General features: G+C 35.2%; 3 protein-coding genes across 11 annotated transcripts in view; 1 reads left to right on the forward strand and 2 right to left on the reverse strand.

Moving 5' to 3' along the window:
* Nucleotides 1–6,809, reverse strand: part of LOC138934001 (solute carrier family 7 member 14) — a 103,034-nt gene extending 96,225 nt beyond the window's left edge. The window contains exons 1-2 of one of the 4 annotated variants that reach the window (XM_070297350.1): nt 6,495–6,809; nt 5,546–6,398 (exon numbers count right to left, since the gene is read on the reverse strand). The gene's annotated coding sequence lies outside the window, so the exon portion shown is untranslated. Of the gene's footprint in view, nt 1–5,545; nt 6,399–6,481 lie in introns of all 4 variants that reach the window. The other 3 variants (XM_070297352.1, XM_070297353.1, XM_070297351.1) reach the window with 3 other exon arrangements.
* A 3,508-nt stretch (nt 6,810–10,317) lies between these two features.
* Nucleotides 10,318–13,406, forward strand: LOC138934362 (uncharacterized). Of its 2 annotated transcripts, none has more exons than XM_070298005.1 (9): nt 10,318–10,430; nt 10,811–10,909; nt 10,985–11,229; nt 11,301–11,530; nt 11,611–11,883; nt 11,975–12,160; nt 12,247–12,488; nt 12,568–12,882; nt 12,955–13,406. In XM_070298005.1, exons 2-9 carry the CDS (start codon nt 10,827–10,829, stop codon nt 13,073–13,075), a joined length of 1,695 nt encoding a protein of 564 aa, XP_070154106.1. In that variant the 5' UTR covers nt 10,318–10,430; nt 10,811–10,826; the 3' UTR covers nt 13,076–13,406. The 2 variants fall into 2 exon arrangements, with proteins under 2 accessions (XP_070154106.1, XP_070154107.1); XM_070298006.1 differs by having other exon boundaries at nt 10,352–10,371.
* LOC138934363 (very long chain fatty acid elongase AAEL008004) overlaps nt 13,355–22,112 on the reverse strand; it is a 47,513-nt gene continuing 38,755 nt past the window's right edge. For 2 of the 5 annotated variants that reach the window (XM_070298008.1, XM_070298007.1), the window contains exons 4-8: nt 21,716–21,796; nt 20,824–20,907; nt 18,960–19,016; nt 18,231–18,336; nt 13,355–17,016 (exon numbers count right to left, since the gene is read on the reverse strand). In XM_070298008.1, the coding sequence (XP_070154109.1) occupies nt 16,490–17,016; nt 18,231–18,336; nt 18,960–19,016; nt 20,824–20,907; nt 21,716–21,796 (855 nt within the window). In that variant the 3' untranslated portion in view covers nt 13,355–16,489. The remainder of the gene's footprint in view (nt 17,017–18,230; nt 18,337–18,959; nt 19,017–20,823; nt 20,908–21,715; nt 21,797–22,112) is intronic. The other 3 variants (XM_070298010.1, XM_070298011.1, XM_070298012.1) reach the window with 3 other exon arrangements.

Raw genomic sequence — 22,112 nt, forward strand, 5'->3', positions numbered from 1 at the left:
GTAACTCGTTACCGTTACTCGTTACTGATTTTAAAAAGTAACGTGTTACCGTTACCGTTACTTGAAAAGTAACGATTCGTTACTTTTCCGTTATGTTTTTGTTTTTTGTAATGCTAAAATAAGCTATTAGATTATAAAATTATTTAATAATCAATATTAAATGTAATAATCTACGATTAAAAACTCTAAATTAGTCTTTATATAACAAGCGTCTTTTATATTAAACTTATTTAATGATTCTAATTTTTTATGTTAATATCTTTACTTTTTAATACACTTATCTTTATAGGAATTTAAATTGTAATTTACAAATTTCAATTTTGTCGAAAATTTTTATCAAACATTGTTTTTAAATATTGACAAGAAAAATATTGATATTATTAAGAGTGTATTCCAATATTCACTGTCAATATTGTAAAATCTATAATTTACGTTACTATAGATTTTCAGTACTGGCAGTGACTATCAGAATGCAGCCTATGATAGAAAGCTATAAAATATTTTTCAAAAAATACATCTATTGAAATGACGAAAACATAAGATAATAAAGAACCAAAAAATATCGATAAAAGTAACAACTAATTCGTTACCGTTACTGTAAAAATGTAACGACGTTACCATTACCGTTACAAACAGAAAAAAGTAACGATTGTTACCGAAAAAAAGTAACCGTAACGGTAACGACGTTACAAGTAACGCGTTTCTTCCCAACCCTGGTATAAAGTACAAAATATTTCGTAAACTATTCACTTTTTGGCCATCTTATCCTTATAATTTTTTGTGCCAAATATTGCAAGGAATCGATTTGTATAAAAAAATTAGGTTGGTTTCACTTTAAAAAATGAAGATGATCTTCAAATGTCCTAGGCCTAAAAAAAAATGTTCACTTCCACAAGATTTCCCCCTCGATACCATATAACATTTATTTCAAACATTTTCTCCTATCTCCAAAACTGTAGAAGTTATGGCTGGTGGCCTGTCTTAGATGCCTCCATCCTGTATATTAAGCTTAAACCAAATGTTCCAATAATATATGATTTTATGATAAATTTGAAAATTTAAAGCACCGTTTTATCGAAATCGCGGAAAGTTAGCATACACATATGCGTATAATATTTCACATTAATGTCATTATATTTCTATGTTTAGACACAATATGTCACGCGCGCGTTGTTAGAAATATCGCGTCGCTGTTGCAAACGATGAATAATTTATTCCCATATCTAGAGTTCGGCTAAAACCTTGCGTAATGCTACAAACACACGCACACACACATATGCAGAACATACATAATTTCATAAATGCGTCGCGCGGATTCGTATTCGGAAAGGGAATATTTAACTCTCCCACACGTCCCGTGAATATCCAGATTCGAACGCGAGCGCGGTCGAGTTCGCGATCGATCCGATATGTAGCAAAATGTGCGTTTTTAATAAAGCGAGGAAAAATATCATCGTTCATCGTTGTTGCGATATTTGCGATTATTAATATAAACGACTTTCTCCTCCTCGCGGCGAGAGGAGGAGAATGATTCATACGAAACATGATCGCGCGCGCAAGCGACATCGTGACGTGCATAAAATCCCATGATAAAGGTGAGAATGCCCTCGTCTTGTGCACACATGTGGTCGATATCCTCAGGCTCCTACTGATATGGAAATCCTTACGTGCTCCAGCCGTATCGGGAAATAGTTTTCTCGATGCGAGAATAAGACCTGAGCAAGGAACGCATAATAAGACTTGAACTCGCTGCCGATACATATACTTTAAAATGATAAGAGAGAAGAAGCGAAGAACACACACATGTGCGCATTTATTTATATCTATTTACGAGTTTTCTAGAAACTTAATATTTTCATAATACGAATTAAGACATTTATATTTAAAGATAAATTCAAACAGTAATATATTTACCGCACGTATCTATTTAACATTCAACGTTAAATATATATTGCTAATGAAAAATTTAAACTTAATATTCTGAGGAAGTAAAGTTGAGATTTAAATTTGGTAATTATTTACATTAACAGACACCTCGCCGATGACCTTGACCTTCACATATGTTGTCAAGGACATGATCTTGAGTAACTTTTCCTTATATGGTAACTTAATCGGCGGTCTCTTATAGTTTTTGAGATATTTAAAGTTGAAGTTAGATTCAAAACGAAAATTTGGTTTGTGTTATATAACGTAACTTGAATCAAATTTTAATTTTATATCAGAGATAGGTTTGGGTTAGGTTATATTCTCCAAAAGTGAAGCCCCTCCATAGGAGAGAGGGGGGGAAGGGCGGAATTGTTGTATAGATAAGAAAATGTATACAGTGTAACGCAGTGAGTTCCGCCCCCTATGGGGGAAGGGGGGGGGCTCCACTTCCGGAAGATATAACCTAACCTATTTCTGAAAATTTGGTTTGAGTTATACAACATAACCCACACTAAATTTTGGTTTTAAATCAGAAATAGGTTTGAGTTAGGTTATATTCTTCAAAATTGAAGCTCCTCCGTAGGAGGGAGGGGGGGGGGGAAGCGGAACCCACTGTGTCCACGCGTATACTTTACAACGCAAAGTGAGATTCACCTCACGATTGTTGTATGAATGGGAAAGTGTATGCGTGAACGCAGTGGGTTCCGCCCCCTCCCCCTACGGGGGGGCTCCACTTCCGGAAGATATAACCTAACCCAAACCTATTTCTGAAAATTTAATTTGAGTTATACAACATCTTGATGCGGATGGATCTTGTTTCTTGCGTGGAAATTACGAACTCATGTAAAAATTACGTTTTATTTCTGAAACTTTATTTGTTAATAACTTTTTAATAAACAACGACCGTCGATTAAGTTATGAGGAAAAATTACTCAGGATTATGTCCTTGACAACATATGTCAAGGTCAAGGTCATCGGCGAGGTGTCCGTTAATGTAAATAATTATCTTAAATTTAAATAAACGGGAGAGTTTTGTTATATAATCGCGTGAAAAGTTACTTTAGTGAAAAGTTCTTAATTTTCAATCGTTTGTAACACAAAGTCTGTTTTCGTCATTTTAATCAGGAAAAAAACTCGATTTTTAATTGATGAAATAATTTGTCGTCGAAAGTCAAAGAATCTGCGACATCTTGTATATACGTATTTATATTTCTATTATTTTCTCGTACTTTACGACATTAGAACGCCTGCCTGTTCGTTTTCTTTACAGGAGCATTGTATTGACAAACATAATGTACATTGTTCGTTGTATTTCTTTTGCAGATATTTTTACGTATTTGCTGATATTTTTACTGTGCCCACACACACACACATACACACAAACGCGCGCGCGCGCGCACACACGCATACACACAAACATACGGTTATCACAGGGAACAAAACGAGATTTAATAAAATAGTTTTTTCGATTTTGCCACGAATTTGTTTGATCAATCGACCACAGAACTTTGTTACGTTATATTATTTCTCTCTCTCTCTCTCCCTCTCTCTCTCTCTCTCTCTCTTACCCTCGCTTCTTCCCTTTTGTTCTTTCCGACATTACTTTGATTCATTAAATCAAGTTATACTCGCCAAATTAATTGTTTCTCTTGACGACTATAATAAAATTATATTTTACATGATACATTTTATGCATTGAACATAAGAAAATATAAATTTATATTTTGATTTAATATTAATTGATAAAGTGTCAGTATTTGACCTAATTATGCATACAGAGAATAATGAGAAATTCTAATGTTCCATTGCGAATCAATATTTGTTGCGCAAATATTTTGAGAACTTCCCGCTTCAATATTAAACGATAAAATCAATATTAAACGATAATATTAACGTAAGTATAATTTTATGTAATGTATATAACAGAGAGAATTTGTTAAAATATTTTATATTAATTGTAGGTTAATATTTTAATATGTACAAATTATTCAAAATATACACAAAATAAATAAATACAAATATACAACTCAATATTTAAACGATTTAAATTCCTAATTATTGTAAATAAAGTCATATATATATGTATATACATATGTATATATGTATATCTATTAACATTTTTACCATTTCACACTATATCGAAAAACCACTATCTCTTATATTTTTATACTTAATAGCACAAAGTATATCTTAAAATGTATTTTTGTCGTAATTATATCGACACTTACAAAAAGATATCCATTTATTTTTACAATTGCAAAAGACTTGGTTTGACTGAAAATGTAATGAATAGAAAAGAATTGAAGAAAAGAGAGTACGACACAACAATAACTTTACAATATTACAATAAATCTGTAATCGATCGATTGAACAAATTCGTTGTTCGAAATTTTTAATTTAATTAATTTTGTTAATGTACATAATTATATTAAATATATAGAATATATAACGGTAATTGTGTGTAAAATTCTAACAATGTTTGCAATCAAAGTCTGAAAATTAATTACATAGAATTAACAAAATTTTATACATACATTTTTGCATGAAGAATGAACTTTCAATGTTATATTAAAACATAAGTTATGCATTTGTTAAGATTCACAAATACAGAATTGAAAACTTTACAGTATAGTTTATCTAATACAACTTTGTTGTGAACCTCTGATAACAATAATATTTATTATCGTTATTATTATTATTGTTGTTAGTATTATTGTCGTTGTTATTGTTATTATTGTTGTTGTTGTTTTTGTAATTGTCGTTGTTTGCTGTTGTTGTTATTGTCGTTGTCTGTTGTTGTTATTGTCGTTGTCTGTTGTTGTTGTTGTCGTCGTCGTCGTCGTTGTTGTTGTTGTCGTTGTCGTTGTCGTTGTCGTTGCTGTTGTTGTTGTCGTTGTCGTCGACGTCGTTGTCGTCGTCGTCGTCGTTGTTGTTGTTGTTGTCTGTTGTTGTTATTGTCGTTGTTTGCTGTTGTTGTTATTGTCGTTGTCTATTGTTGTTGTTGTTGTTGTCTGTTATTGTTGCTGTTGTTGCTGTTGTTGTTGCTGTCGTTGTTGTTGTCGTTATTATTATTATTATTATTATTTAATATAATTGTCTAAAATAGAGAAGTGGATAGGCGAATATAAAAAATTATAAATATTTTAGGACTGATGTCAAGTTTAAACAATTTTATTTTCAAGATCAATGTTATATTAAAATAAGTTATATATTTGTTAAAATTCACAGATACAGAATTGAATTTTGCAACAATTTGGAAAACTTTATAACATAATTTATCTAACACAATTATGTGAACCTCAGGTAATAATAATATTAATGATTATTATTATTATTTAATATAATTGTTTAAAAGAAAGAAATGGATAAATCGATATATAATTTGTAAATATTATAAAATTGATGTTAAGTTTAAACAATGTTATTTTCAAGAATGAGAAATGTAAATGCTAGTTACTGGATAAACAGCCAAGCCAATTCATTATAAATTAGTTTCCGATCATCGATGGGCCTCGATGTTAATCGGCTTAACTGTTTCGATTAATGTTCCACTTGGTGCGTCGCACGAATCAAAAACGTCTAGACGAATGAGTCAGATGAGGGAGGTGATATCACTTACCCTGTCTGCCTATCTATCCCGTCTCGTTGCAGATCACTGTCCCAAACCCCTTGTCGAACGGCACAAAGAATCACAGTTCACGACGATGACGTCGTGTTAGTGCGTGTAGTTACCCGCAGACGCGATCGCATTCGCGGGAAGGGAATCCCTTTCTCGCGCGCGCGTGTCTCCGTCAGTCACTTCCGGAATTCCCGCAAACGATCCTCGCTATTCTGAATCTTCGGGCCGGAAAGAGACGCCGGACGACGACGACGACGACGACGACGACGACGATGACGGCGGCGGCGGCGGCGGCGGCGGCAACAAGACGATGGTGACGATTCTCGAGCCAAGTACACTCACACGTTTTGTGTTGCGCATGTGTGTATACATATATCTATCTTGTGTATTTGTATATGCATCTCAATAGAATTCACAACGTTTCTTCCTCTCCCTTCCTCTATCCTTCTCTCCATGTACCCTCATTAAGCCCGCGACAACGTTTGTTGATCGCTTCGGTTCTTCCTCTCGATTTACCCTCTCTCTCTCTCTCTTTCTCTCTCTCTCTCTCTCTTTTCGCTCGTTATCTCTTTATCTCACTCTTTGCAACTAGGATAAAATGATATGTATTCGTTCGCAACCGCGGTCCCCGAGATATCTGCAAGATCACTAGGCTGGTGATCGAGGGTGTTTGATCTTACCCAGCCGTCTATGTATTATCCGTCCGTCACTTGATTTTTCTACCTTATGTGTCGCTTCTCTCTCTCTCTCTCTCTCTCTCTGTCTTTTTCTCGACGGAGACGGAGACCCCGTTGTACGTATCTCCGGATAAACCTTACTTACACTGTTATATTTTTATACTCTCGCCTAAAAACTAAGATACGGACATTAATATATATATATATATATATATATATATATATATATATATATATATGTATATGTATATGTATATACTCCCGATGCGAACCACGGCTAATCTTCTCTACACTTTCGCGCGACTATCCCCGTGACTATGCTACCCCGAGTCACATTATAAGTACGACGACGCACGGGTGGCGGTGCGACCGTGGGGTTACACTCTCCGCGTCTCATACTGCCGCCACCCTCTTGCGCCCCGGTCGGCGGCGACGCGCCCCTACCAGCCGAAGGCACCCCCACCAGTGATACAGCTCGCCCTTGACGCGGCACCCCGCCGGACAGTGGCGTCTCTTAAGCGTGAGCGAATAGGTTTCGTAATGACGTCTCTTCTAGAGATGTGTGTGACCTATTTCTGTCATATATTTTGTCATTAGTAAATAATTAAAATTATTTTTATATATTATTAAAATTGAAATAATTATAATTATAATTAAAATTTATTACTTTTATATTTGTTATTAAAATTATATCTAATAAGATTTATATATATTATGAGATATAATTATATTTTGTAGAATTTATTATCCCGAATGTCATCGTAGACACTACCCTTTTTCCTATGGAATAAAAGAAAGTTTTATGAATAATTTGTTAAGCTGAATGAATCGTTAACAAGAAAAGATGCGATTAATATTTATTATTATAAGTAGAATTTTATTTAATATAATACACACACGAAATAATTTCGATAAATTGGAGTCGCGTGACATTAGATAAAACTGTTGCTAAATATTTTCTGCCTATTAAATTCAATAAACCTTGCTACATAATCACCAGGTTCCTTCGCGATTGAGACGCCCCTAACGTGTCACCCCTTATCCTCCGTTAGGGAAAATTGCAGTAGCGGAATTTCGCCATGAGGTTCCGTGTCGTCAGAATGTCAATAATAATTTTTAGATGCTCCTCGAGATACGATAAATGCTCGTTTCCATTAATATAAATTTACAGTAAAAAAATTTGCGTTAAAAAATATACAAGTTTCGAAGTTTTATTCGATGAATGCTTTTCGATATTACCTCTATCGCTTGAGATGCTACTGGGATTATGACAACCCATTCCTACCAAGCAGAGAGCAGTAACGTAGTCGAAGGAAATACTGCATTACAAAAAGTTGTAATTAAATTAATAGTTTTTAGATTTCCATAAAATTATCAATTTTAAATTAATCAATATATACAAAAAAATTGTTTATACCAGACTAAATTTATTTTCACATGAAAGATTACACGCACAGAAAGTCACATGCATATATATACATTATAAATATTTGCATATATATATATATATATATGTTTTATAAAATATTTTTTATATATCGGATTAAATATAACAGACTTATTAAACATCTCAATATCGTGATATAAATTCCCCAAGTTTCAACGATTGTATCTAACGATATGTATATTAATAAAAATTATTACAAAAGGCGTGATGATTTTTATTTCAAGTAGCAGCGAGTCCAGTTGAAAAGTCACACAAAAAGATAAAGAGATTACCGGCGGTTCTTATTTAGCGCGAAGGGTGGTAGAGATTTGTAACTATCATGTTTCATACGGCAGAGCTTTTCGCAAGTTTTTACCGCCTTTCACGCCGCGTTTTCCACTTTTTTTTGGTCGATCCACGATAACGTCGACATCGTCGTACGTCACTGATCGTGTGTACCACCCCTACGGCGAATAATACCCTTTCTTCTCCCGCCATTTTCCCTATTCGTCATTTTCCCTACCCGTCTCCACTATCCCCCGTTCTTATAGTCGTGTCCGATTATACGCGGTGACTCCCGACCTCTTCCATCCCCCTCGCCCTCCCTCTCACCCGTACGAGCTCAATGGTAACCGTAAACCACTTACGGTATCCAAATGCCTGATGCCTAGAGCGACGTGTCTGACACGACGGGTCTGATGGGTGAATGGACAGAACGCTGTCTCTATCCTGTGGCAAGCGCCACACAACTAAATTATGTATAGCGAAACTGTTGCGAGGGCGGTTGCGTCACGTGACGTGTGCATCGGCACAGGACGTTACAAAATTAGGAGTCCATATCTGTGATCGATGTGAGCTTTCAATCGAGTCTTGAACAGTTCTCTACAGGATTGATTTGTTGTATCCACAAATAGTCAGCAAACGTTACCCGGAATCTATGGTAACTAAGTTTCTACTCCCTTCTATATTCGTCCCCTCTTAACCGACGTTAACTCTAAGTGATTTATGTATGGTAACGAGAAAGTAACGAGCGCTAAAGAGTGAAGAAGCAAGCTTTTCTTGGAAAATTACCCCTAAACATAGACGACCCCGAAGCGATATATCGCCTCAACTCATGCACGATCCCGGAAATCATGCGTTATCGGAGGAATCGCATATTTCGAAAGAATGGAAGGGAGGGAGAAGAAAGGGAGAGGGAGGGAGAAGAAAGGGAGAGGGAGAGAGGATCAGAGAGACAATTACCCCTCTCGCATCCCTTGTGTGTGGCTGCGAGCTTTTGCAAGTTATCCCCCACTCGAAGGTTCGTTTCCCTACCCGGCGACCAAGGGATTCTCTCCTATTGATGTGCCAACCTCTTCCGGTACATCCCCACCAACCCCATCGACCCCCTCGTCGCGAGCTACCCCCACCCGCGCCACCATCATCCCTCTGGTACTTTATAGCACGGTCTGACGTAACGTGACGTTACGTCAGACCGCCCTCGCAAGCCGCTGCTGCAACGGGGATCTCCCAACGTTCACTCGCGTGAACGTCGTCGTTTTTCTGCCCGCAATAACGGGCCGCAAAAGTGTGATGCTTCTTTATTTTACCTTCGCGAACGAAATTTGAAAAAGCGTGAAAAGGCATGGATAAAAAGGTTAGAGAGAGACAGATCGATTTAAAAATTAATCGTTCATCATAATACCTTTTTCGATTTTTTTTTGTTTCTTTATTGAAAAAGTTTTTATGACAATTTATCTTGGTGAGAAAATTGCTCGAAACTTTGTAATGTTGGCAGAAACTTGTTTTATAAAACAAATTTAAAAATTATATATATATATTAAAAATATATTTTTTTTAATTAATATATTTAATTTTTAGTGAAGAATGCGTTAGATCTTGATACTGAAATTCCTTCTTATTATTCTCGAGAACGCAAATATACTGTTTGTTTTGTTACTTCCGCAAAAAAACTGGTGATTCTTCTAAGACATTTACTTATCGACCTCTATATACAATCAACAACTTAGTGATGTGGCAAATATAATCATTGTTGCAGACTCGGTTTCTCGGAAATTGACTTATTCCGCGTAGAATGGATATAGAAAAGGTCGATTGCACGCTAAAGATTTCTTAGAAAAATCTTTCAATATTTACTGAAAAGCCCTCTTAACACGCATTTATAGCGCGCCTATAAAATGCGCTTTTCCATTGTCGAAAGATTTGCAAGCGTTGCTTCTGATTAAAATACGTAGTAAATTATTCTGAAGTGGAGTTGAAATAAGATATATCGCTGTCGCTCTTCAAAAAAAAAAAAAAAAAAAAAATTATATAAAAAATATTCGATAAACTACATACATCGGCGAATTCATCCGACAGCGTCCGAGTCGTCTGCGAGCAGAAAACAATGGATCGATTAACATAAATACACATATACACACACTATATAAAAATTTATTTATATTATAAATGTCACGACTAACAAGCGCGTGTAGATCGCGGAACAGTTTGGCGGGAAATGAGGTTGACGATTCAAAGAGTGCGCATCACAAAATCGTGAAAGTAATGCCATCTTGCATCAGAAATGTCAAACGTATTAGATGATTGAGCTCTGTCGATAAAATGGAGATTTTTTATTATAGATTTTTAAATGTAATATGTTGGCACTATTGTGTGTGTGGATTCGAAAACAAATCCATTCACGAAAGTAGAGAATACGTTACAGTAAAGAAGCAACATGCTGTGTAAACGTCAGATATTGTCAATCGAATATTGAGGGATAAGAAAAAGATTTATGTGGCCGGTAAAAAAATAAAAATTTCAGTGTTTTTAACATGGCAATTTAAAGATTAACATTATACGCGTATGATATTCGGGAATATGAATTAAATAACAGAAAAATGAGAAAAATTTGCTCCTACTTATACTTTTTAAAACAATAATAATAATATATCTAAATGAGAAAAAGCAAAGTATTTATCTCATAATTTCTATAATAGAAATGCATGCCTTTTGTAACACACACGCAATAATTCTTATTAATTCTTATCTCTCGTATCTTTTGCAAATATTTTAATTTAAATTGTGCATTGTTTATCTGCTTTTTATTATACAACAAATATGTGTATTGCATTATTGATATATATATGTATACATATATATACATCCACATTTTTTTCACAGAGAAAAAAACTTCGTTATGAGTGAGATTACGAGTATTTTTACATGGATTCGCCAACTTGAGTGCCCACCAACAGCATACAATGATTCGATGAAAAAAATGTTTGTCTATTATTTTATCTATTTACTATGAAATTATTGCTATTATGATCTTGCTTATTTCTTCATTTCCCTTAGATTGTGCAAGGGAGTACTAGAGTTCCTATGGGAGGATATTTCCAATTCTACTTTTCCTGCGGCAGAAGCATGTAAAATAAGAAAAAATATTTTGTTGTATAAACTGAAGCATGGATTGAACGATTCTGCAATTACAGCTATAAAGCATTTAAACCAATTAAAATCTAAGAGTAATACATTAAAACAGCAGATATCTACATTAGAAGATGAATATGAAGAACAAGATTATGTTGTCAGACAAAAAAGTAAGATAAAAAGAAATATGGATTAATTTTAAGAATATTTTAAAATGCAATGTTAACAAGTTTTATTTCAGTGCAACAATTGAAAGACATAAAGAACAAGCGTTCAATGATCAGTACGAGAAAAGATTTCCTGAAACTGAAACATGATGAAACCAGTAAGCAGTTGAAAGATTGCGATGTCATGAGACAAGTATGTCAACGTTTAATGCCAAATACTTCCAAGGATATAAATCAACAAAAATTGAGAGAGAATCTAGATACAATAGCAGACTTGCGTTCAACTGCAAATAAAAAAAAGCAAGTGAGTATTATATTAGAATATTGTTATATAAAATCGTAATTTACAGTATAACATCGTTAAAAATGATACTTTGTTAATAGGTTTGGGAAAAGATATCGAATTCTCTTGGTAGTATCGATATACACACATTATGGACACATTTATATCAAGCATTGTCACAAGACTTGGACAAATTAATGAAGCTGGAGATCAAAAATGATTCTAATAGCTCGACTGTAGCGAGCGAAAATATAGATATTGGTATTGCAAGAGCATGTGGCCAAAATATATGCATGATATCAAAACGTATATTGTCTAACGCTAAAGTTAAAATATACCAGCAACGTTTAATGGAATTCATAGAATTAATTGAGGTAATGTGTGGATTTTTTTAAACAGCTATAAAAAAGAGATATAATTATCAAAGAAAATAAGATTAAATTTATTACACATTTCATCTTGCAGTCATTATCCCACGAAGATATTAACACCTGGTTAGCTTTAACATTGGAGGTGAAAAAATTAGAAGCTGAACAAGTGTATTTGCAAAATGAAGTACAGGGATTGAAGAACAATATCCAGGACAACTTTTTACTTAATCATGATATAGCTCAGTTAACGACTGACATAGAAACAGTTGATTCACAGATGGTACATTTTGACATTTAATATTTTACATTTAACTAAAATTACATTTAATTTAAATTATTGATATTGATGTATCAAGTGTGTTATAGGACGGATATATAAAGGATATTCAGCAGTCTATAGCTATTTTCAACTCTGCAGCATCGCTTATACTTAAGGCGAAAGAGAAGTTGCAATATGAATTACAAAAGATAGTGGCGTTACAGTCCGACGATTATGATCCGAAATGTTTGAATAATCCGTTGGACATCGAACTGGATATGTTTTATAATAATTTAGATCTCAATGCTTTGCGAAAAGTAATGTTGAAAGGAGATGTGGGACTATACAGGTTGGTAGAAGTTTTATGCGATGAATTTTTCGTTAATATTTTACACGATCATTAATATGGCATGTGAATTATCTCACAGATACGAAACCTGTAATCTCAATAAAGCTTCCATTACTACAATTAATCCGCAATCTTTGAGGATTAAAGCTTATTTCCCGATGATACAAATGCCAATATATTGTCTCATAGAATGCTATAGGAATGCGATCGCCAACATAATTTATACGAAGTTACATTGTTCCGCATCAATCAAAGATATTGATCAAGGCACTGATAGATTAGTATCACGAGAAAAATGCGATTATAATAGCCTGGAGCTATTAAGCTTCGGCAAAGTCGTTTGCGACCAGGCGCGCGAAGAGATCGAGCATTTTAACGCGATTTTAAGAGCTTGGTAAGTTAATCTATGCAAAATAATATTTCGAGCTGCAGTTATCTTGAATTTAAATATATCCTGTTTTTCTAGGACATATCAAGAAGTACAAGAAGCAATGGCGCTTGTCGAAACTACTGTAGATAATGTGTCCTTTAAAGATTGGTTGCAGCGTTATAGCTTATTATTGTACATGATACAAAATGGTAAATGATCGAAATGTGCATCCGCCGTTTATATATGTTATTATCACACGTGTGCAAAAAGTTTTGTATAAATATAACGTATTTTTATGTATCGAATAGATAAGTTTGTATAAAAATTTCAGAAATATGAGAAAATGTAATTGATAATATAAATCCTTCCATCAAAATTAAACTTTTCGCGAGATATAATTGATAAAAATAATAGATAAAATAATTTGCAAATTCTAATTATAATGCGTGACAGAGTATAAAAGATAATGGTACTATCGATATGGAAAATACACAGGAATAGTAAATAGACTTATATTTTTTGCAAAAATATGTCACGTAATACACGTAATGAACCGATTGTACGATTAATTAATTTTTGTTACAATAAAATGTAGAAGTTCTCCCGATATAAGAGCACTTGGAATTTTCACAGATCACTCTCTCACGAGATTGGCGGCACATGCCCATAAATTGCTTTCGGCGTATCCTATCTCGGCGAGTCACTTGCAACAAAATAACTTCAAGTTCTCGACCGAGTGGGAGAAAAAGATTGCCGGATTATTCACATATATTTCTCTTTTTGTACCATACGTATGCATTTAATATCTATTTTGTGATCGCTGCAACGATCGTATCTAGGTTGATATTTAATACAAAAAAAATTCAACGATGATATACCACAAAATATAAATTGTAAATTTAAATAGTCGCATGAATGCTCACGTATGGTACATGTGTATAAAATTATTATAAATAGATCGCGATCGAAGAGCTTATTATCAATTTAGATTTTAGATAATAGAAGAATTAATCTTTGATAGTGTTGTGTTTCCTTTTGATAAATGATATGAGATCTAGTGCGATAAATGTCTAAGGATATATTTCTACTTGTTTAAGAAAGGGAAGGATATATAATAAATCGAGTCTATTTATATATAGAAATAAGCTCTTCAATTATACACGCCATAATCTATATTATTCAAATTATAAGATTCGAAGGAAGGGCAGTAACCGGACTGGAGGTTTAAGAAAAGTCGAAACCTCAAGTCATTCCTTTGATACGTATTTTTTTTTCTTTTTTTTTTCTTATGTACGTAGCCGCAACTCTATAACTCGTCCATCCTAGCGCGATTTTATTTATACAACATTCGCCTCTTATACATACACGCATGTGGATTTATATAAATTAGCACTCTGACCCCTTAATTCGATTTTCTTTTTATTATTATTTCGATAGCACGAAGTGTGGCTTGGCGACCGTCGCACCTCGAATTCTCTCTTCTTTTAACGTAATATAAAACTAACTTACCTATATGTACAAGACGCTATGTATTATATATAAGTGCACGAAGCGAGCGAGATACGCTTTTCGATCATCGTTTTAATCCTTTGATTTCGACTTAAGAGAGCTTAAAAGAACCGACAATACAAATATTTCCAATCTTCATACCCAATCTTTGATATACAAATTCAGCATTGCAAAGAACATACTTGTCAGTCTTTTTTAATTCATACTCATTTTTTTATAATTTAACGATTTGTCGATTATTGTCTTATCTTAAATAACATCATCATCCTACTTAAATCATCCAAATTCCTTCGAGGACGTAGTTCAATTGCTACGCATCCTGAAGAGATTCTCGATACAAATCAAAGAATTAACAATCATAGCAGAAAAACTTAACGCACTCGCTTCGCGTATTCACACGCGTTAAATAGTGACAACCAAAACGGCGAAATGATCCGCGATGAGGGCGTCGTGATGCCAGGACCGGACGTCGACTATTGGGGGCACGAAGGAAGAAAAAGGAGGAAAAGTAGAGGATCGGAGTTCCTCTCGCGAGTCGACAATCACAGAAGTCGGTTACTGATATTTCTAACCGATATTTTTGAGCTTTAAGTATTGAGCAAAGGCACGCCTATCTTCTCAAGACACGCTGACGCGATCGTATCCTTCTTACTCCCGTTCGTTCAACACTAACGTCCGTACTCTTGAGGATTTACGATTCGATTGAGTAAACATAGACTGATTCATTTTATGGACCGCTTTAATTGTATAAATTTATAATATTATATAATACATAAAACCATTCTCCAATTTTTAATTTCATTCAATAACATTTTGGATTATAAATAATCATCCAGTATGTATGATACTAATGAACAATAAATAAAACTTTTAGAATCTACATAATAGCGAAAGAGAAAAAGAGAGACGAATGAGCAGGGTTCAGTAAACTCTGACGAGACAATAATTCACATAGCATCGCTTTAAAGTTCCTCCGATCTACCGCGTTCCTTCTGCGCTGATGAAATCGCGAAACCTCGCATAAAAGTCCGTCCGTCTGATCATCCGGCTCGGTTAAGGTCACCAGACTCTTTTGACGAACCGTGCGTTTCTACTCACGACCGAAATGTAAACGAAAAGATCTCTCATTTAATTATGTAACAGTACCGCGTCAAAATGCGGCTAGTGTAATTTACCGTTATTCGCTTAATCTCTTCTTTTACATAACATCAAGATCGCGCCATGTCCGATACGTTCCTCGGAACGGACATTGCGAATTTCTACCAGAAGTACACATGAGCGAGCTATCATAAAATATGTAGAGTTTATTTTTATCGAAGTGAAAAGGAATGTCGACGCGATGATTAGCCGATGTAACTACCAAGGTTCCCAGAAAGATAATTTTTATCGTGTTTATTCATTGTTCTTTCCCGTTTCTTCTCTACTTCTTTTTTGAATGACTTTATCAAAGTCGCCTAACTTGTTCCGAATGCGATTATAAATGTCTATGTACGAAGATTTTTCTCTCATGTAATTCGATTTATATTTATTTCCGAAATAAACAACTCTATTTTTCCCATAATCATCGTGGAAAATCAATGCTCGCGAATTGTCAGCTGATTGTCAATACCAAATCGTTTACTATTCGAGGAGGCCATACATTATTGTCAGAGTTTCTGAAAATCGCAGACTTGTTCATTCGCCTTACTCAAACCATCGATTTATACCGATGTTAAAAAAACCGGCTCATTTCTTACGCTCGTAGGAGCACCAAGATACGATCCGTCCGAGCGTCCTTCTGCCGTCAGTCGGATTACGGTTACGTGCGATCTTAACTAGAGCTGGCTAGGTAGAGAGTTGCTACGCGTGTCCGTAAAACATCAATATTTGTATACCGCGAGCCGAAAGCGTGCGACGCAAATTTTGTACTTTTTCCTTTTTCTTTTGATAAAGAAATACGTCGATCTCGGTGAAGCCTTTGATCCTTCGTGCGATATTGACAGATTAAGGATAAAGAAAGAAGGAGAGAGAGAGAGAGAGAAAGAAGAAAGCCCGCTGGTTCCTTCGACCTTTCCGTGGAAAGGGAAACACGACGTCGCGTGGCGAGAGAGAAGATCGACTAGGCTAAGCGTTCGCTCGAAAGTCACTCGACATTCGCGAACGATTTTCGGAGGCTGAGCTCCGTCGCTAAGCTTTCGCCATTCACGTAATAATCGGCGGCATCCCTTCTCCTGGGTGAGAAACCGTTGGCGACGCCGTTAGGGATACTGCCGTTCGTCCCGACGTTGACGATGCCATTGGTGACGCCGTTAGCGATGCCATTCGCGTGTTTGCTCTTCAATTGATCGCCGTTCGCCACCACGGCGCCCGATTTCCTGAGCTTCTTCTCCTGATAACTCTGCTGGTAGAACTCCTTGAACAGGAAGAGGAACATGACGGCATGAAGACCGATCCACCAGACAAACGCCTTTGGATAGTTGCACTCGATGAAGAGCAATTGGAAGGCATGGACCATGATGGCGATGAACTGTAGCATCTGGAATGCGGTCAGATATTTCTTCCACCAAAGGTACGGCTGTACCTTTGGACCCATCGCCGCCAGAAGGTAATACGTATACATCACGATGTGGACAAAGGTGTTTAATAAACCGAAGAAGGTCGAGTGGCCGCCTGGAAGATTAATCATTAGCAGAAATTAACATGAAAATTTTTATCCACTTCTTAGTTTACCGTTTATTAGAGACATTAATGTGAAAATGGGAGAACAAAAATCGCATTCCCAAGATTCTTTATAAATTAATTGTTTCAAAAAAAAATATGAATTAATCATTTGTACGTTTAATTGGCATTATCGTATTATCTTTCGTTGCTCTATATTTATTATATATATAAAAAAATAACATTATTGATGGAATTTTAACATACGATTTATAAAATTAAAGAGAGAAACCTCAAGTTCTTTCGAAAAGAATTTCTGATTAAAAAACAGATATTTATATATATTTCTATATCTCTTATAATGAATAGTAAATAATAATTTAAGGATGTATTGGAGCTATCTTAAAATGGTACAATATTGATGAAAATTGGTGAGGTTGTCCTTTACGTTTTTCTGATATGCTAAAAAAAAAATCACATAATCCACTAAACCGTTAATGAGTTATTACGATTTTAATTTTTACTCATTTTTTGATGTAATAGGCTCAGTTTTTTGTTCTTTTGTTACAGCGATAGCTTTTTTTCTTAATTTTCTACATTTTTGTTGTGCAAGTTTTATTTCATAAATATGTTCAGTAACAATTTTGCCTTTCCAACGATAAATTGTAATATTTTCTATCGCGATATGTCAACAACATAACCTTATTTTGTGCAACTCTTTTATTTTATAAAGTTAGATTCAGGGCATTTTCACTCTCAAACATTTTGTCATATAAATAAGAAAATTCGCAAATAGAGCTAAAATAATGTTGGGAAAGTGTGTGTAAAAAAATATGTTTCTACAAGTAAATATATAATTATATTATCATTTGTGTCATTTATATCTACCTTCACTATAGGTATAGATATTTAAGAACTTAGAATTTCGAGTACTTTTGTCTACGATTGTATCTCCAATACATCCTTAAAGATAGTATAACGTACAAACAAAAAACCAATTATTTTCGTAATTTCTGAAAGAGTGTAATCAGCATGACTTGCATGTCGGTTTCGTAATAACCAATGCATTTCTACATATACATGAGGAAGACTCAACTTTCTAGAATACAACGCAAAGGATTGTGCGATGACATTGACACACAAATTAGTTTTGCAAAATCGATCGAGTTTGCAACAAATCAGTCATGTAAGAAATTTTGGTAAACAATTTCCTTTTTTTTACCTACCAGGGGTGAACTTGACACCGAACCAGACCGACATGGGCATACAACCATGATGAATCACATGTAGTGTAGACACGTGATTGTTCTTCTTTCTCAACACAAAGAAAATCTGAAAAAGAATGCACACGATCAGCACATATGGGAATTATAATCGGACATACATTGATATACAGGATATTCCAAGTCAGGTCAATGAAACTTCAGGATCTTATAGGAAATTGAATTTGGAACAAAAAGGTTCCTATAAATATAGATCCAGAAATATCGTTAAAAAGTTATATAAAAGCGATCATCGACGATCCTTTTTCCATTCGACGTTGTCGGGGAAAGCTCGCTCGTGGAAACCGGAAGTATCGCGAGTCACTTCGCCGAAGGAGAGGCCCGCGCCTCGATCGACGTTCTGTCGACGGTGTCACCGGAGGACGCGGATTACGAAAATGTATTCCGGGAAAATTTCAGCTGACCCCGCGCGTAACGCTTGATACATCGCGATCGAGAATTCACGCGATTCTCGACAATGTCCTCGATACTGATCTATCACTTAATAAACTTCGAAAAATCACATTTTTATGATGATTTTTAAAAATAACTTCAAAACCCATTTTCGAACCTATGTTTATAGGTTATATTTTGTTCAAAATTCAATTTCCTATAAGACTCTGCAGTTTCATTAATCTATCCTAGAACACCCTATATATAAAGAGAAATAATTGATATATACTCTATACGTACCGTGTCCATGAATTCGGTAAATTTCGAGAAGTAATACCACCAGCTTGCGTGGACCATCTGCGATTGCGAAACATCAATTAGGAAGAACTTCTCAATCGCCCCTTCTCTATCTCAAATTCATGTGCGAAATTCTCTTTCACTTTACATTACTTGCAAAATATAATCCTCAAATGTAATATACCTAAATTTCTTTTATATTCCCGTATCAAACATCAGGATACACGTTTAAAATATCTTTGAACATTTACTACACAAGTAAATTAGAAATTAGTTTTATTTAGAAACAAATAGTTCGTGTTAGAGCAATTTGGGGGAAAAAATGATTTCTCAATCGATTGACTGTGTAGATAATTATCACTTTGACGTAAATAGAATGAAAATAGAGATATTTATCGAGTACTTTAAAAAGCATGTTTCAGATAGTGCTAAAAACATCGCGGGAACACATCGACATATAATTGTCATACATTAGTGTATCCGAGAGTCCATGAAAAGATAATCGTCATTAAGAACAGAGTGCGTCTCAGTACAATGTGTGGATGCAATGACAGGAATTAATGTAACGCGATGATGCGTGAATGAAAGAAGACTACGTAACTTGCAGCATGCTCGTTACTAACGTTTAAAGACGGAGTATTTCTCATCACAAAACATGTATTAAATAATGTTAATTACAGGCATCGCAGACTCTACCAAGTTCGTCTACTACCTACCAGTTTTGATTCTTCTTTGAATACACTATAGGAGAGTTATTCGGAAATCAACTTCCTAGGTTGATTTGGTTGGTAGATTTGCAAAATAAAACAAGAAACAGGAAGAAAAATTTTGTTATACACAAAAATTACTTGCGTATATATATGCTATGTTTCACAATCGCAAGGTGCCAATCCAGCACGAGTTTTTCTATGCCATCATTAAAGTACGGTGCCGTCAAACTGGAATCAGCCAACTTCCAATACTGCTCATCAGCTTCACGTTGCCCTTGAACCACTGTGTTCCTAACTACACTTTCATACGTGTGAATAGGTGAAAGTCACTCTGCGCAAGGTCCGGGCAGTAGGGTGGGTCGAAGTCCCATTGTACTACTCCAGAAGTTCCAATGGGAATTTTTCGATCATCTCGCATCAATTGACTTTCATTTATTTACACGCACGAAAGTGTGGCTGAAAATAGCAATCCGAGGGCAACAAGGAGTCGATGAGTGTTAGGAGTTGGCTGACGAGATTTCACTTTGGAGACACCATATTTTGATGAGGGAATACAAAAGCTTATACCGGGCTACAACAAGTGTCTCAATTCGAATAGCGGTTATGTCGAAAAGTAGTGTACATATGTAAGTAATCTTTGCATATACTAAAACATTTTTCCTGTCTCTTGTCTTGCTTTTGCAAGCCTATCGAAAATTGATTACCACATAGCCCTCCTACGTACAGACTACAATGAGTACAATGACTATAAGAGTGATACAGAACCGGTCACATTGATTCACTTACAGAAAAAAATGAAGCAAATTCTTGACAAAGGAAAAGTTCCCGAAATAATCCTTCAATAAGAAAGATAATTATTAATTTATATATCAGAGAAAGAAGTGTAACATATATAAAATATATACAAGATTTAAAGTACAATATAAATTCTCTAATCGTTTGATATGAGGAAATGTGATGATGATATGTGAAATGTTATGAGGATTGCCTTTCTTTTTTTCATTGAAACACTTCGAGGTTTTTTTTTTTTTTTTTTTTCTTTTAGTTGACCGGCACTGGGCGTTATGAGATGAGACTATGCGGCAAACAAAGAAATAATATTAACATTAACATGACGAGAGGAAGAATGATTCTGTTAATCACAAAACATCACCCACCCTTAATACTTCAGGTCTGTCGCTGTAGTCTACAGGTTGACACCTTAGAGAATAGTCTCCAGTCAGCCAGCCGGATATCCCTATCTGCAACCACATTCGCCCAGAGGCCATTCGCCGATCAATCAAAAGAGGATAAAGATGATAAAAGGCCAAAGACATATAAAGTAGTATTGCGTAAGCCTAACTAAAGGAGCTATGCTATAAGATATATGCAAAACTTCACGAATGTCGCGTCGCATCTTCCATCAAAAAATAGTCGCAATTAGAAGAAAGGAAGAGAGGTTATCTCGATTTCTTTTGTGTGTATTTTGGAAAAAAATTTAACAATTTCAGATTTCTTTCTTTCAGTTCGCAAAATGATTGGAGACATATGTGACATTTCTAATTAACTACAAAAATTATTCTGCGACTCTTTTACAGCAAGGTGCGATATATATTCAACACATCCGACAACAGAAATAGCGAATATCTAAGCTTGCGAAAGATTGTATCGAGGCGCTCGAAGGATATGCCAGGCTCTATATGTGAGATGAGCAGGAAAGCGTAAGCTCTTCGACGCCAAATCGCATGTCTCCGCATCATTTATTCGCCCTTGCAGCCAAGCCTTCGTTCGGAAATACGAGGTTCGGGCTCCCTTCTACAAAATCAATTCTACAATATAGTTGTAAAGATAAGTAATCCTTAATCCAACATAAGTACATGTATATCAGCAGTTCCACAGCTTGGTGTGTGATGATCTGTATCTGTCAAGGTTGTTCATATACATATATATATATGTATACACATTGTATCGGTAAATAAATCAATTCGGTTCTATGATCTCAATATAGGAGATTCGTCTCGTCGAACAATCCAGCTAGATTACAGACGCGCTTGGTTGGCACGCACTTACCCTTATCGCGGTGGGGCTGTTGGAGTAGTCCACTGGCTGGCAGCGGAAACTATACTGGTCCCACCATCCGCCCATGAGACACTGCGCGTTGCAAAACAAACATACAATCATGCTTTCACACACACACACACACAGCTTTGTCATTGGCGCATTCCTGAATTGCCACTCGTTCGCGAATTCAAAGGGCTCGTAATCGATCGTCAATCGGGCGCTCTTGTCACTTAATTTATTATTTCCTTTCGCAACATATTTATTGAAAAATTTGCTTCTTTTTTTTGCGTCCAGATATTTTATTGCATATTTTGAAAAAATTGCAACGGTATATATAAAACAAGGTGTCTACTGAAATCTTGTATAAAAATTCCCTAAAAATTCTCTGATCTTTCAGATATTTTCG

The sequence above is a fragment of the Polyergus mexicanus genome, unplaced genomic scaffold (genome assembly GCF_030449975.1).
Source record: "Polyergus mexicanus isolate NDT 795.1 unplaced genomic scaffold, iyPolMexi1.0 SCAF_6, whole genome shotgun sequence".
Classification (NCBI taxonomy): domain Eukaryota; kingdom Metazoa; phylum Arthropoda; class Insecta; order Hymenoptera; family Formicidae; genus Polyergus; species Polyergus mexicanus.

What these genes read in the sequence shown, in the direction of transcription:
- LOC138934362 (XM_070298005.1), top strand. Translation starts at nt 10,827, where the DNA reads ATGAGTGAGATTACGAGTATTTTTACATGGATTCGCCAACTTGAGTGC. An exon ending in TTATGTTGTCAGACAAAAAA is followed by an intron (nt 11,230 to 11,300) that starts GTAAGATAAAAA and finishes GTTTTATTTCAG; the next exon opens with TGCAACAATTGAAAGACATA. An exon ending in AATTCATAGAATTAATTGAG is followed by an intron (nt 11,884 to 11,974) that starts GTAATGTGTGGA and finishes TTCATCTTGCAG; the next exon opens with TCATTATCCCACGAAGATAT.